Source organism: Triticum urartu, chromosome 2A (assembly GCF_056163025.1).
Source record: "Triticum urartu cultivar PI428250 chromosome 2A, HENAU_Tu73, whole genome shotgun sequence".
NCBI lineage: Eukaryota > Viridiplantae > Streptophyta > Magnoliopsida > Poales > Poaceae > Triticum > Triticum urartu.
The window spans coordinates 20,584,925-20,602,675 of NC_141874.1; the positions used below are offsets into that span (position 1 = coordinate 20,584,925).

A 17,751-nucleotide genomic window follows, 5' to 3' on the forward strand; every position below is an offset into this window, starting at 1 on the left:
CTATCAAAAATAACAAAACAAAATTACAAGGCAGATATATGCAACATTGGGAATGCAGAAGGAACCATAATCAAGAAGAAAGGTTACTGATCCTGCCATTCATCTGTTCAGTATATTATCTTATCAGACCGAATAAATTTTCTTATCAGCATGGGGTGCATCATTAAGTAGCAGACCTATAGTCCAGAATCTAATAAACAATAAAGCGTGTGTATGTACTTAGGAACCATGGGTAGAAAGCAGAATTCAGGCAATAGATATTGGACTACATGCATGAATTTAATACAACATTAAAAGCACACTTTATATGTGTACTCGATAACCATAGGTAGAAAGCGGATTTCAGGTAGTAGATATTTAACTGCAGGCATGAATTGTAACATATCTTTAGTAAAGTTCAAATATAAACAGAACACCATGACATTTATTCTGTTCCATCTTAAGTGAAAAATGCTTGATGGGGCACCCTTAATTGCTCGGTACCCTTCGTTAAAGTTTGTGTTTTCTGCACAAGTTGTGGTTTATACTTATTACTTAATAGGGAAAAAATGATTATGTGATATAGTAAATTGAATATGTCTTCTAGCATAATTATTTCAACTAAAAATAGATGTTGCTTCGTTTTTCCTCTCAGCAAATAGTAATGGTTCCAAGATGATAAAACACAAAGTTAGCTCTAATGAAACTTCGGTGAAACCAGTTTGCTCTGGTGAAACCTCCACTATATAGAAGAAAATCATGGAAAATGCCACAGGTTACTCATGTCCAGTGGAGGCGATAAAGAAAATATCCATAAATAGTAGGATGAAGACAAAACTAACAATGAATGTAGAATGAATAGAATATCCTAACAAATAGAGTAGGAATAGTTGTCATTGTAGGATTGCACTATAAGAACAATACCATTACACTATTGGAGCATCACAACATTGTCTGCAAATAATTCTCGGGAACTCTAAAAAAAGAATTTTTTTTATTAAAGAACTAAACCTGAGCTTTCTCCTCATCTTTCTTATCATCCTCTAGCATCTCCCGTGTGCCTCTAAATTTCGGCGCCTCTTCCCAGGTAGATATTTCTGCAGTGTGGCAGATAAGAAGTTAACTAAACTATATATCTAATGCATATTGCCAGTCTAATAAGCAAAAAGATTACTGTTGATCACAGCCATACCACTGGATTAGAGCCAAGAATAGGAACATCTCATGCAGTTCTCTTTCAAGCAACACTTTTATTTGATATGTAACTATTGTCGGTTTCTAATCCTACTACGAAATTAAGGCCCCTCTTTGGATTGAAGTAAATTCATGGGATTTTTTAGAACTATAAGGGGTCATTACATAATCTGGTTATGATCAGACTATAGCAATAGAAAAATAAACTCAAAAAAGGAACATAAAGAATCAAAACCTGTAACTTTGGGCATCCACCCTGGTCGTCATTTCAGCAACCTGCGACTCCCCAAGAGGCAACTCCAATCTGAAAATAACATGGGGAGTAAGACGAGGGGATCTGAATTTGAGGAAATGAAATATCACACCTCTTTAGCCAGCATTATTCGAGGATGCAGGCTGCTGCCATCTATGTCTTCCATGCCATTTCACGCCTTTGAAGCCCCGAACCTGCATCACCTTGGGGGAACAAATCTAACCCTATGGAATTCCACTGTCATGTTCATAATAGAAATTAACATGAGCATGGCTAATACCTCCTGCATTTCTATGTTCCCTAAACCAAAGAAGAAATAAAATATATGCACGTAAAAATAATTACAGAAAAATTGGATTGGCAGTGTGTTAATAAACCTCTCTCCCTCTGTCCCTCCCTCTCTCTGTCTCTCTGTCTCTCTCTGTTTTGATTGACCTGCGATGTATGGTCTGTGAAATCGTCTGTTTATTTCCGTGTCTGAATCCATTAGCCTCTAGAGTTTGTCTAATCAGGCAGACTTTTTCGGAATGAAAGCTTCACAGATCTATTTAGATATACCTGAAGGAACATGTGCGCTCTGTCATTTGAATAAACTAACTCAATAGTTTGGGAGAAACATGCACAGTGGACAGAGGTACCCCTCTTCTCATAACAGAAGATCACAAGATAGGTAATCATTTAACCTTACTTCTGTTGAGATCTTAAGGCGTATTCACATGCATCTATGGTGGTAATAACTATCTATCTTTTGCAGTCAAAATAAGTATGTACGGTTGGAACTTTAATTCCTGGAACATAGACATACTGCAACAAAGTGGAGTAATTCGACCTGATTTTATAAAAAAATACAGATCTTTTCTTAAACATAGATTAGAAAATAAAAATACATACAAGAGGCCATGAAATCAAAACAATGGTTCCGATAAGGACAAATACTACCACTGCTAATGACCTAGAGGAATTTCCATAAACCAATTATCTATAGCGCAAATCCAAATGTAGAATGGTTTCATTTTGTACCAAGTTCTTAGTTTTCAGGAGCATTAGAGAAAGAAATTCCCCAACCTAGAGGTAGAGAAATAGCATGAAGCAACCCTAAGAAAATCAAATGCTGAGAGATCCTTGATCTACCAGATGTAGAATATATAGACACTTAGGAGAAAAGAGACCAATACACTATAGGTTTCTACAATTGTTTTATTATGGTCGCTGCAATCAATTCCCAACATGATAAAATTAAGATAAAATCTTTCACATAAATCAAACTGACAACCTTACCCAAGGCATATTTCAGCAGTCAGCATATTAATAAGAACATAGTCTAAAACATCGATAAAAGAGCATTGTCAAGGAAAAGCTATCAGAGACAAAACACCAAATGCGTTAACCATAAGATTCTTCTAAACTAAAAGGAAACATCAAGAGATTCCGGCAAACTTAAGAAATAAACTAATACAATAATCAAATCAACAAATCACATATCTTTAAGGCAAATGTCAAGATAAAGGCCTGACATAACTGTCTAGATTTTCTATTAACCAGACATATAAATACAATCATTTTGCCTCTATAAACAACATTGCAATGGTTGATTAATCAATCTGAGCAATTTTAAATGACAAGAAAAATCTAAGAACAAGCTCTGGTTGGTGTTATTTAGAGAAGTTCAATTCGGCGAAACTACGGAAGCAAAGGTGTGAAGATTTTAGCATTCTAAAGGCCGTATGATTGTGAAAAACTACACACCTAGAGGAATTATCTAAGCACAAACCAATAAAATTGAAGCAATAAACAAGCTCACTCAAGGAAAGAACATGATGCATAACAAAAAAAACTGAGGTCAGGGAGGAAGTGCCATCAACATGGACACACACACAAGGATACTGGCAGATTCCTCTTACCTTCCCATGACTGCATCATTTGTCTCGCCACTCAGGACTGCCGGTGCGAGCATGCCTGAGTGATCAGCATAGTAACCAGGATACATTTTCCCCAAAATTACCAATGGGATGCAACATGATAATGGAGTTCTGAATGTGACTCACATTCATTTGAAATGCAGGTCCTATTATGAATCAAGTTCTGTAAGGACAACATTTATTATGTAAGATCATAAAAATCCAATTCCTCTAAGCTGGAATCACTTTGGACCATACAATGATTGACATTACTAATCCATGGATAGCAATATTTGTAGCCTAGCGTCTCTGAGCATGATTACAACCTAGCGTCTCTGAGCATGATTACAAATGTTCATGTTTTATGCATTCCATGGCCTTTCTATATGGAAATGGACCTTCAAAGTGTTACATCAACTTTTTCTCTACTTGCCAAAATAATCCATGCCTTCTACCCACCCTTAAAAAATTCCCTTTCCCAACTTCTTTCTCTGGACTTGTAACAAAAGATAACACCCAAAGAATTTTAAAAACTAATGTATGCTCTTTTCTTCTTCTGAAATTACAGCTAAGCATTTTTTGAGGAACTGAGACAGTGGGGGAGGCCACTGTCATATATTAATTATCACAACACATTTACATAGTGTGTTACATCATGTACATGGCACCCATCCCACTTTGTGGTGATGGGGTAAAGAGTAAAAGGGGGTGTGCTAATCAGAGGGCAATGAATCTAGAAGTAAGAAGATAAAGTCTTTCTTATTATCTTTAACCCTATATTGTAAAAGGCCAAAATCTTCCTTGAATCTGTTCAGCCAGGATTTGTATGTAGGTTGGATATTTCTGAACAGCTTGTTATTCCTCTCTTTCCATATGCTCCAGGAAGCTTGTAGTATAATTTCCATGAATAGAGGTCGATTCCAGCTAATTTTTGCTTGTTCTATCCACGACAATCTGTTGGCTTGTGGTCCAGGGTCCAAACCAAAAGTGGCCCAGCAGCTTCTACTGAATGGGCATGTGAGGATCATATGATCAATATCTTCTTCTTTTTGTCCACAGAGTAGGCAGTTAAGGTTAGTACCAATATTGTAGTGTCTTCTTTTCAGCATGTTTCTTGTGTTTAATCTATCCGAAAGTACCAGCCAGCCAAAAACTTTGATTTTTGTCGTGACTTTTGATTTCCATAACCACTGGTACGATTTGTGGGCCCTCATGTCTCTGAAGTAGAAGCTATAATATTTTTCCGCAGAGAATTCTCTACTCCCCCAAGTGTAAGACCATACATCCTTTGCGTTTTGATTGTTGTCAAAATTTATTTGTGCCATAAGGCCTTGCATATCTTGTACCTCCTCTAGGGCTTGGCTGGAGAGTGGCAGATAGAACTGTTCCTCTAGGGAGTTAATGGTCAGGAAGTCTTTGACCGAACAATCTTCATTTCTTGCATATGAAAATGCCCTGGGATGTGTGTCTGTGAGAATTTCATCCAGCCAAAGATCTTTCCAGAATAGCACATTGTCTCCAACAAGCATCTGAACCCTTGAGATCCCTCTAAAGATAGGAGTTAGTTTAAGAATGTCTTTCCACCAAAATGATCCACATGGGTCAGAGGCATGTGGAATTTTGTCGGTGTAATAAGTGGACCAGATCAGTTCAACCCAAGGGAGATCATATTTATTGTAGAATTTGTGTAAGTACTTTAATAGCAACGCATCACTTTGTATCCTGAGGTTTAGTATCCCAAGCCCTCCACATTTTTTGGTCTGCATACTCTGTCCCATGCAGCTAGAGAATTACATTTTTCACCTTGCTCTGTTTTTTTGTCCATAAACATTTCCTTCTCAATTTGTCCAACAGTTCAAGTATTTTTGGTGGAAATCGAAGTGTGCATAGTGCAAAAATTGTCAGTGAGGTAATTACCGTGTTGAGGAGAGATAATTTGGAGCCATATGACATCATTGACAGAGTAGACGTTAGCCTTCTTTCCATATTGCAAACGATTGGCATTAGGTCTTGTACCGAAGGTTTAGAGGTGCCAAGAGGTAAGCCAAGGTATGTGAAGGGCATTTTCCCTATTTTGCATCCAAAGATTTGAGCAATGTCTTGGCTTAAATTCTCATCACAATTCATAGGAACCAAGATTGATTTGTGGAAGTTTATTTTGAGGCCAATGGAGGTGGCATAGTCAGTGAATATCCCTTTCATTAATTGCGCTTGGTCTTGACAAGCCGGCATTATGATTATGGTGTCATCCGCGTATTGTATGACAGGGTAATCCTTTTGATTTGGTCGTGGGAATGGTAGATGTAGGAGACCATGTCTGAAGGCATCATTAATGGCCGCTTGGAGAAGATCTGCAGCTAGAACGAATATAAGTGGAGAGAGGGGGTCTCCTTGACGCACACCACTTTTGCAAAGAAATTGTCTGCCCAGCACTCCGTTAAGAAGAACTGAAGATTTTCCCGTGGAAAATATTGTTTGAATCCATTGGATCCATTTATCATTGAAACCCATGTGCTTCATTATGTCCAACATTGCATCATGCTCAATGGTGTCGAAAGCTTTTGCAAAATCCAATTTAAGGAGGACAATTTTGTTCTTAGACATTTGGCATTGATGTATATATTCGAACGCCCATGCAAGGCAATCTTGAATTGCTCTGCCCTTGATGAAACCATATTGGTTTCTATGTATGATCTTTAGAATGAGTTTTTGGAGTCGGTTGGCAAGCAGTTTAGTGATGACCTTTAGGCAACAATTGAGGAGTGTGATGGGTCTGAAATCATTGACTGTGGTCGGAGAAGAGATTTTAGGTATTAAGGTTATGTACCCATCATTGATGCTCTCAAGGTTTAAAGTCCCTTCATGGAACTGGTTGCATAGTTTATAGAAATCCTCCTTGATAATGTGCCAGCACGATTTAAGAAAAAGTCCAGTAAAACCATCCGGCCCTGGTGCTCTATCCGCAGGCAAATCCTTAATGACAGCATCAATTTCTTCTTTAGTGAATGGTACTGTCAGCTGATCCAGATCGTTACGCTTTTTGATAATATTGGCTAGATCAAATTTCATTTGGAATTCTCTTGAAGTACCCAATCTCTCTTTAAAGCTTTGGTAAATTAGTGCTTCTTTACCAATATGATCCTCAATTATGGTGCCATTATGTAGTTGCAGAGATGAAATACTGTTCCGTCGATATCACTCAGAGGCCATTGCTTTGAAGAATTTTGGGTCCTCATCCCCAAAAGTGGCCCACCTTATGGTACATCCTTTTCTCCAATATTGTTTTTGGTAATCAAGGAGTCTAAGCAGATGTTTGTTGAGAATTGTTCTGAAGTTACTTTCAGGTATTGTGAGGGCCCTTTTATTTTCCAACGCGTCCAGATCAGAAATTGCAGCATTGGAGTTAGCTATAGCAGTGGCCAACTTGGATATCTGTTTACTCCATCGTTTGAGTTCATATCTGAGAGCCTTAAATTTTCGGCAGATAATCGTGGCATAGTTATTTGAGGGGATTATTTTGTTCCATGTTGATTCCACCACCTCCATGAAGCCAGGATATTGAATCCAGTATGATTCAAATCGAAAGAGATTACTTTTAGGGATGTTAGTTTCGATGGAGATCACACAGGGAATATGGTCAGAAACTAGTTTAGAAAGAGGTTTTACAGTGGTATTAGGGTAAGAGGTGGTCCAATTATTTGAGGTGAAGAACCAATCTAGTTGTTCAAGTAGAGGGTCCTCTTGCATGTTGCTCCATGTGTATGATCGACCCTTAAGTGGTAGTTCAATCAAATCTTGTGTGCGAATGAAGTCATTAAATGTGATCATGTCATTAATATTACCACCTGGTTTATTTCTATTGTTAGGGCTGCGGATGTAATTAAAATCCCCAACAAGCAGCCAGTCTTCATTGTGAGGTATGTGAAGATTAAGCAGCCAGGTTGTGTAATCAACTCTTGTTTCACCCTGTCAAGGCCCATATATGTTTACCAAAAGTCCACTCTTGGGAAGATTGATGTGATTTAAACTTAGTGACTAGGGCAAATTCTTCCTCAATTAACACAGTGCCAGAGAAGATAGCACTATTCCAAAATGGTCACAATGCCTCCAGATGCGCCTCTTGAAGGAATGAATGCAAACTTATCAAACCGTTTAGGGCAACAGGTTTTAATGTATGAGTTATCAAAAATGAGCTTTTTGGTTTCTTGTAAGCAAATAACTTCAACCACTAGCAACAATAGCATTTGATAGAGCCAAAAGCTTGGGGTCAGAGTTCATACCCCGGATATTCCAACATAAAACGTTCCAGTTCGAGAGAACCATTAAGAAAATTAAACAGAAAGTAAATTAAGAAGAGGAAGGGCCCGCCCCCTTGTCAGCAAGGAGCATTTCTTCAGTCACTTCTTCAGGGGGGACAGCACACTTCTGCACAGCAATTTCCTGAATTTAGGCCACAGTCATCGGAGAAGGGAGTTCCTCCACTTCTATCTGGTCTTCAGTGAGCTCAGTAATGACTACAGCAGATGGAGTCACTCTGGGCTTGACCTTGGAAGCTTTCTGCTTGCTGTCAGTAATGGAATGCACTTTAAACCCATCATTTTTGTTGGATCGAGCGCTTCTACGCACACTGAGCACGGAGACCGGAGCTTTGTTCTTGCGATGCCTGCCAGAATGGCCACCCACAGAGACCTCAGTTTGCACAGCAGACATAATCTCAGAAGTATCCATTTCTTGCACTTCAGAAAGTTCAGACACAACTGTCCCAGTATCCATTTCCTGCACTTCAGAAGTTTCAGATAATGTAATTGCACTCTGCTGAGCAACCACAACAGAACCAGCTAGATCCTCACTACTCATCGACCAAGTTTGAGCAGTTGAAGTGATAGTGCCATCGGCCTCCCCTTGTGAGACAAAGGAGGTCACTTGGACAGAGCCATCCAAGGATTCAGAAAGAGCTAGATGAACGTCCAAATTGGTTGGCCTAATGCCATAGCCATGTGCCCAAGGACCAAAAGTTGCCAAAGTTGGAGTGATGGAGCTTGAGAGAAAGTTTGTAATGGGCACAAATGATAATGGTTCAGCAACTAGCATGGTGTTCATGAACTCATTATGAGCAGAAAAGTGTATGTTCATACCAGCATTTGTAACAGAAATTCTGATCTGTACTTGAGGGCTCTGCACCTGAAAGCTGTGTTGCAGCATCAACTCATTTATTTGCACAGCTGGGTTACTTGGGGCAGTGGCTATAGTGTTGAGAGCTCCATTCCTCTGTAGGGCCTGCAGAATGTTAACTGGCACAAGTACAAGTGCCTCAGAGTCTGAACTTGTGGCTGAACTGCTTTGGGAGATTGAGTCATTCCAAGCTGCAAAAGGACTGTCCTGTAGATTGTTGCTGGGTAGGATACCATCTTGGACTTGTAATCCTTCATTTGCCAGCCATTCTTGGAAGTTGTAGAGAGCAGGTGGGGCAGGAGGTGGAGATGGAGGCCACTCTCCCCACTGAGGCTGAATCTCAATATCCACTTGTACTGCAGCATTCTCACCCCACCTCTTCTGCAACATTGTTTCCAGCTCCTTGCTGAGCCATCCAATTGTTGAGCTGCATTTGGTAAAGCTGCTCAGCATTGAGGCCCTCACCATAGAGGGGTGTGGTATTCCATCTTGAGGTGGCGGATCCTCCCCAGCGGGCGGGACTTCAGGCAGATGTGCATTCCAGTCAGAGCTGCGCAGCATTGTAACACACACAGTCCAGCAGCGACGATTGCCACCAAGTTGTCCGATAACTAGACTCTTTGGGACCAATCTGAGATGAATGACCTTAACCCTGATCAAAACATACTTCCTATCTCCTCTGGGGTTGTGCCAGTGAGTCAAGCTACCAAAGCCATCAACAGATCTATGCAAATAGTGGTAAGTCTGATAATCTTGCGGAAAACCAATATACAAAATCCACACATCTGGGCCATAGGTTGTGAGCCTCATATTGAGTGCCTCATCATGCGGAACAAAAGATACTATTGTGTTCATGTCACCATCCTCCTCAGCATCAATCTCAAAAGTAGTACCGACGACATTGTCACGCATCAGAGGCGATGGAAAACCATAAATAGCAATGCCAAGAGGGTGGTCATCTACTTCAGTGGGGACAAAGTTGGACTCATGGAGAAGACCAGTGATGACTTGCCTCAGAGCAGCTTTATGATGGAACGGGACATGGCGATTCACCTCAGCAATGGCAAGGAAGTCATGGTTGAGAGGGGGGACCGGGTGCACCGCCATGTCGCTGCGCACAAATCCGATCCTGCGGTCCGAGCTCGATGGTCATCCCCGTGGGGATGTAGGGGACGACGTTGACGGGGTAGTTCGCCATTGTTGCAAGGTACGGAGCTCTCGAGGTGGGCAGGGGAGGGGAGGTGGAATGCGGAACGGCAGCGGAGATTGATTTAGGCTTCCATACTAATCTTTGTGCCTCTCTCTCCCTCCAATAGGTAAATGCCATGTGTCCATACCGGCCACAGATACTGCATCGGGTGGCTCCAGATTCGTGTAGTGATTTATTGCAGTCAGGGAAGGTAATCAATGGTCTGGGGCAAGTGGATATCTGGCTCTGATGTGATGGCGATTTGATAACACAATCGGTGGCCGGTTGCCTTGTTACTAGTACTTGAGAAGGAATATTATCCCAGTGATTATCGTTAGCCAAGTGAACAATATTTTCTAGTGTGTCTACTTTGGGTTGCCACCAAAGATACAAGCAATTCCTTGTTCCACAATTAGTAGGCAAGTGTCCTAAAAGATGGCAATGTTGACAATATAATTTAGAAGGACAAAGATCCGAAAAATGTTCCATGGAGGAGCAAATGTTGCAAGGAAATCTTAACTTGTCCATCCCACGCCTGTCATCAGAAGCTTCCGGTACCGTGGGGCTATCCTGGGCCAGGCCCGATTCTATAGTTTGTAAATTTGGGCAGTTTGGACCCAGATGGCCCAATTGATAACAGCGGGAACATTTGTTGACTCTTCTGAAAATATAATCATCCGTCGGGACCGATTCCAGGGCCCAAATTTTGGCAATGTGTGCATCATCATAACCCACATGTCGGAAATCCATAATGTGAAGAAGAGTAAAAGTAGGAATAGAATCCCAATAAGAGGACCGGTAATTACTGCCAATAAATGTGGATTGCTGTCCTTGAGAATATGTTTTAATGACTGATTGGAAGTTGCCAAAACGGATAGCATTGTTGCCTTCGTGATGCGTAGAAACATTCGAATGAAAGCTACCAAACGAAATGGTTGAACAATGAACCAGAGTTTGATCGTCATGAACCAATGAATCCTGGTTATGAGTGGATCCTTGAGCCTTATTAGTGTTGACTTCATTAGATGATTCTTTAGTTGCAAAAGTATGCTCTAAACCAAATTTTGTCAGTTCTTTCGAGGACACAACTTGTTGATAATCCCCTCTAGTTAAGAAGTTGAGTTTTGTTTTGATAGCCACAGGAGAACGAATAACCACTTCAGAAAGCTCTTGATCAAAATGCCAAGTATGGTCATTACTAGTAGTTGACCAAACCGAATGGCGATAGAGATTGAAATGGCAGACAAAATCGGGCCAAACACGATCCTTGAGGCCGTAAATGAAATGACCAACTTTATTTGAAGCCACGGAGAAACAAAATTGACGACCAACCAGGTGTTTGACATTGAGACCAGAGGCGGATCCACCAATACAGCATTGAAGCGCAAGACCCACCGATTCAACCGTGAGAAGAAAAGAGGCAGAGGAGAAAGCCACAACAAGGAAGAATTCCTTTGTACCTCCATGGGGGGAAAATGGACCGTGGAACCAAACCTTTTGCGCACCTGTGTTTCCACCGCGAGGCCAGGGGAGAAATCCCAGTGTAGAAGGCCTTCCAGGTGGGAGAGGTGGGAGAGGCATGGTGCAAAAGTGGCCTATGTTTTATTTAATTACAGCTAAGCATTATTGATTATCATCATTATCATACATTAATTTTGGCTTATCTGACGCCTAACACATTAATGTTATTTCTAGTATGTTCGCGTAAATCAGAAACTTGGTTTTCTAGCTAAACTCAAGATGACCATTTTCAAGGTTATCTAGTTTTCAATTATACCAGAACTCCGACTGGTTTCATTATGTGAGACTGTCACTAACGTTTGCTCTATATTAGCACAGTAAAATTTAGAATATTGTCGGCTCCTGGGATTAAAAAAAATTCCATTAGAATGGAGGACCCTGCATACTCATCGTGCCTTCTCAAGTGTCAAAATAGAGACGATTGTTCATTTATTCGCAAGTTATCTTTAGCTTAACACCAACTAAGTGCTCTATTTAGTATGCACACACCCATGCACACGCAGCCAGCAGGAGCAAGCCAGCACGAACGCACACGCACGACAACAAGCCAACAAGCACACACACAAGGCAGCATCTCAGTAGACCATAGCAGCAGGTTGTTAAATATAACATGCTTTTTTTAAAGAGAGCAGACTGCAATCCTAGAACACGATGCTAGAGATCTGAGAGGACAATTAGAAACTAACCAATAGAAGTATATCCAAAATGTAAAATGGATGAAATATCTTGTTACAAAAGTATATCAAATGTAGCATAGCAAGTATTTCATACAGGGAAACAAAAAAAAGATAAATAGGCCAACCGGAGGATGTAGAGCCCGTTCAGTGCAGTGAGGATGTTGGCGTGCTTCGCTCTGAACTCTTTTTACAGCCAGATAAGTTCAGTTAGTATACAAGTGCGAGCTAAAAGAAGGCTTTAAGCATTTTGTGTCATATGAGGAAAATAGTTTAAACCAAAAAATAAATAATATTTACTAAGCTAAGCTTTGAGGATAGGTGGTGAATTCTGAATGAGATGACCATGAGGTTGCCAGATCTGCTACTGCTTGAACGGCAACTATAATTGTTAAGATCAAAATCAGCATCTTTTGCAACTAATGCAGAGTGTGAATTTCTCTGAACACAAAAGAGGCTTTGCAGATTCAGTATAGTTCACACAGACAAAATGCATTAGCTGCTTTCATCAAGATCCCGTGACTGAAAGCTGTGGAACCAAATTGTAAAATATGAGCATTAGTACTTCAACAAGAGCCGAACGGAGACTGAGGACGCGAGCATAGAAATTCAGAGTATGGAGGCGAGGACGCGGGAAAGGACCTCTAGGGTGGACGGATTGCAGCGCGGGGGCTCGACAGATCCGGCCGTCTCCGCGGTGCACGCTCCTCCTGCCGAGGAGGACGGCCATGGCGCCGTGGACCACCATTGCGGCTGGAGCTCCTCCCTTCAATCAGCAGAAAGCTAGCATATATTAAAAAGGTCCCCAAACAGATATCACATAATAAAGTGTCAAGAAATTATGCAATTGGTTGCAACTTTCATCAGACAGAAATATTAGAAAGATCCATCTCACACAAGAATCATCACACAAAAATATTAGGAATATTGGTTATTATGAGAGAGAAAGGGGCAGAGGCATGTATCACCTTGCTGCTGCACATGGCGCACTCAAGTATGCAATCATGTAAAGATTAGCAGAAAACCAAAGAATCAAGCAGTAAAAACTGAGAGAGAAATCGTGAGGATGCAGATGTGCGGCCCAGATCGGAGAGGGGAAGTGAGAAGGGAAGGGGAAGAGGGGACAAGCGAAGGGGAGAGGAGGGGCACGGCTCCTACCTGTCGACGTTCGCGGCTCCAAAGGGTCGATCGCCGGGCAAATAGCTCCCATGCGACGTCGTTGATGTGAAGTGTCTCTCATGCGACGTTGTTGGCTGTAATAGCTCTCATGCGACATCTGCGTTGGAAAAAATAGCTCCCATGCGACACACCATTTACGCGGCTAGTTGGCTGTTAGTTAGGCTGAGGTTTGGTTAGGACACTGGGGGTTATGTGCTCTGACTGGTGGGGTCCACCTATGGCCACGTAGACAAGAGTCAACCGTCCACGACTCGACCTGGGACTGTGTGACCGTGCTCGACTCGCCCGTGCTGGACTGAGCGAGCGGCGCCGCCGTAAGCATCTTCTCCGGCAGCGGTTTCTTCTCCGCGGTGGTGGAGCGCATTTCTCGGCAGCGGCAGAGCTATTGCGAGGTGAGCCCCAAACCCTAGTCCCACTCCCCAGAATTTTGGGGGATCTGTGGCCTCATGCTGCCCTTTGTTTCTTGGCGATTTACAATCTGGCTCCATTGGATCCAGGGATTGTTTCTTCTCCGCGGCCCGGTGGTGGAGCGCCTATCTCTGCAGCGGCTATTGCGAGTGAGTATTTTCCAAACACTACTCCCATTCCACTGAATTTTGGATAAATCTGTGGCCTCATGCTGCCCCTGTTTCTTGGCGTTTTAGAATCTCGATTGGATAGGAGATGGAGCGAGGGCTGGATGAGATGGAGCGAGGAGATAGTGCTTCAAATTGGTAATGCCAGCCTCTTTTCTTGGCGATTTAGAATCGAACTCGATTTGGTAGTGACTGCCGCCGCTGCCTGCCATTGACAAAACAGGGGAGGTTCAAGTTCTGCCACCACATTCGCAATTATAGTGGAATTTTTTCCCTATAAAGCCAAGCTCAGTGATGGCAGTGTCCAAGACATTGATAGAGATACCACCGTGAGGTTGGATGTCGAATTTGCAGATGTTGATCCCCAGGAATTGGAGAGCATGAAGGAGAAGGCCGTGGGCAATTTGGTGGAGAGAATTGGGGAGAGTATTGTTTGGGGTCCAGAACAAGAGGTATCTCTGCAACGTTTCGATAACTATAATGGTGAATATGTGAGAATTGAAGATGGAGAATCCATGGTTGCTGAAATTGATCAGCAAGAAGGGTGGGCAAGCAAACAAGTAACATTTTATGCAGAGCTAATTGATCTGCAAACTCATTCCAGAGTTGGTTATGTGCAATCAAAGAGGGCTGCACAGATGGAAGATGATGAGTGGGTTTCACAAAAGAAGATGTTGGCACTGTTGACTGAACCGACTGTAGTAGCTGAAGATACAGGGATTGATGCAGATGGAGAGGGGGGAACCCATGGTGCTAGGAAGATTGTTGTTGACTGGAATGTAGTAGAGTTGAATGAAAAAACAGATTTGGTCATTACACCAATATCTGACATTGATATGGCCGAAATGTTTGGCATTCAAGTTGATGACAAAGATAAGGAGAAGGATGACAGTTCTTTGCCTGCTGAAGGTAACACAGGCCCTAGAAATGCAAATGAGGATGAAGAACAGCCGATGAGAGAGGCTGCAGATGATGTGGATGATGCAGATGATAATGAGCTGGTTTGTTTGTATGACAAAGAGAACCCAGTTATTGAGGTGGGAAAGTTGTGGCCAAGCATGAAGGAGTTTAGGATGTCTTTCAGGACCTATGCAGTGAAAAAAGAGTTTGATGCCAAGACTGTGTGGACTGATCGAAAGAAATTTTATGCTCAGTGCAAAGGTTATGATGGTGGTGGCAATCCTTGCAAATGGTACTTGTCTGCCAGACTACAACCTGATGGAAGTACAGTAAGGGTAAATCAAATACCACACCAGCATACATGTATGACCACTTCACAGAGAGTTTCAAAGATGACATCATAGCTTTGGGTTACAGAGAAGATTACTCCTATTTTAGCCAAGACTCCAAACACTACTGCAAAGAGGCTTAAAGTTGACTTGGAGAAGCTGTACCCCATCCAGCTGCAATATACCACAGTGTGGAAAGCAAAACAAAGGGCCATGAAATCATTGTATGGTGACTGGGCAAATACATTTAGGATGTTGTATAGTTTTAAAGCAGAGGTGGAGAAGAGGTCACCTGGGAGTGTGGTGGAGATAGATACAGAGGTAACAGAGGATGGCAAGGTTTTATTCAGCAAGTTTTTTATGTGTTTGAAGCCTTGCATAGATGGATTCAAAGCAGGTTGTCGTCCATATTTGAGCATAGACTCATCTTTTTTGACTGGAAAGTGGAATGGTCAGTTGGCTGCATGCAATGCTCTAGATGGACACAACTGGATGTTCCCAATTGCAATAGGAATGTTTCAATCAGAGACAGAGGCATCATGGATATGGTTCATGATGCAACTGAAAAGATGCATAGGGCCAGTTTCTCCTTTGGCCATCCACACAGATGCATGTAAAGGGTTGGAAAATGCAGTAAAAAATGTTTTCCCCCATGCTGAGCAGAGGGAGTGCTTTGGACATATGTGGATGAATCTGATAAAAAAATTCAGAGGAGATGAATTTGGGCGCATGTGGCCAGCAGCAAGATCCTACACCAGACAGACACATTCCTATCACCTTGGTAAGATATTGGCATCATGTAGTGATAATGAATTTGCTTCATGGTTGAACACCCACCATTCTCTGTTGTGGTATAGATCAGGTTTTAATACTGCCATAAAATGTGATCATATCAATAACAACTTGGCAGAAAGTTTTAACAACAAAGTGAAGGATTTGAAAGACTTGCCTGTGCATGACATGGTGGACCAAATAAGGATCATGATCATGCGTTTGTGGGAGTTGAGAGGAAAAATTGCTAATATTTTGGAAGGGGACAAGCTTCCAGCAGTGGTACAACAGGTGGTCAACAGGAGTAGAAATCTTTCACATCTATCTGTTGAGAAATATTCCTTGTGGGGTGCTGAAGTTAGAGATACAAAGAGTGGCAAGAGGCATGTGGTAAATACTGAGTTGCATGAGTGCACTTGCCAAGAGTGGCAACACACTGGAAAACCATGTGAGCATGCCATACTTTTTTTGGCATCTAAACCCAGGTTAAATATGCACCCATATTTGCATGAGTATTATTCAGTACAAAAATTCAAATCTGCATATGCAAGTCCAATTCCTGCACTGACTGACCAATCTCAGTGGCCTGAGGTGGAAATAGAATTTACCTTGTGTCCCCCTGTCACTAGAAGAAAGGTTGGGAGGCCTAAACAGAGCAGATTCAAAGCTTGGTTTGAGAAAGGTGGTTGTAGTAAGAAGGGGAAAAAGGAAAAGGAAAAGAATGATAAGCCCAAAATGGCTCAAAAAGGTAACAAAAATAGGTGCAAGTTGTGTGAGGTACTTGGGCACAGAATTGGTTCATCCAAGTGCATCTACACTCCTCAGAGGCCAAAGTATGTTCATGTTACTATTTTTGCAAGTTTTTGATTTTGCTACTTGTTCTAGTATCTAACCAAGTCAAATGCTTTATTTTTTAGGAGGAAGCGTGCAGAAAAAGGCCCACCTCTTGTTGTTGAACAATGCTGGCCAGTGAAAAAAGCAAGACTCAATGGCTATAGAAGGAAGAGCACTAAGCAGATAATGTTTGGTGACAAAGATATGGAGCTAACTGAAACTGTTACTGCTGAACATGAGCTAAGTGTTTCTGTTTTGGACGATGTGATGCATACTGAATCTGTTTTGCAGACGCTAGGGCAATCTGAAACTGTTGCAGATGAAGCAACTGTTGTGCTGCCATGCGAATCTGCTTTGACAACTGTGTTGCCATGTTTGGAGGTTGTGCTGCCAAGTGTTGAGTTGCAAACTGAAGTAGTTGAACAATTTGCGCCATCTACTCAATCTGCAGAAGTGCAAACTGAAGAAGTGCAAACTGAAGAAGTGGGACATGGTCAGGTGAAAAAGTTGAGGGGGCCTAGTGGAGTTTGCAAGGGGCCAAAAAGCAAGAGCATCAGCATCAACAAACTATGCGCCGTGGAACCAAACGGTGGAAAAAAGCAGAAGAAATCGAGTGGTAGAAAGAAGCAAAAGAAATAGAGTCGAAGTCATTCAAATTTGATGTGAAAACTTAAGTTTGTTGTCATTTGATGTGAAAATTTATGTTCTTTCATGTGAAAAATTATGTGCTATGATGTTGATTTGACTTGAAATAAAATTCAAATTTGAACCGACATTCAAATTTGAACCGACATTCAAATTTGAACCTATCTCCAATATTTTTTGAGTTCATTTGTTTGTTCTGTGATGTTGCATCGTTTTATGTACTACTATGCACTTTAGTTCATAAATCCAACCCTTTTTGTGAAGTCCAACTCCTAGTCACTGAAAATGTTGTACAAACAGGCTCCAAAGTAAGGGAAAATGGCCCCATTTCTAAGCAAGTTTTTTTCGATCTTCTCAAAATCACCCAAAAAAGATTTTCTTAGCTTATATTATACCTATATAGGATCAATACGAAGTCTCACCTTTTTTCGAATAAGTATTCATATTATTTAATTTATTTTTGAAAAAACACCCTTTAATACAAAGTCAGCAATAAAACAAGTTTAAAAATTTTAAATGCAAAAATAACTTCAGATCCTCCTTAGTCACTCTAAAATGAAGCTAAGGTGATGTTTTTTGATTTTTTTGCATTTTCAAAACCTCAAACCCTCTTCTCACTCCTTTGAACTCTATGCAAC

The 17,751-nt window shown here is 41.4% G+C and overlaps 1 protein-coding gene across 1 annotated transcript; it reads left to right on the top strand.

The window, feature by feature from the left end:
• Positions 1–14,779: 14,779 nt before the first annotated feature.
• Positions 14,780–17,107, top strand: LOC147983007 (uncharacterized). Its single transcript, XM_087540619.1, has 2 exons — positions 14,780–16,467; positions 16,552–17,107. Exons 1-2 carry the CDS (start codon positions 15,077–15,079, stop codon positions 17,105–17,107), a joined length of 1,947 nt encoding a protein of 648 aa, XP_087396745.1. The 5' UTR covers positions 14,780–15,076.
• The last annotated feature ends 644 nt before the right edge of the window (positions 17,108–17,751 follow it).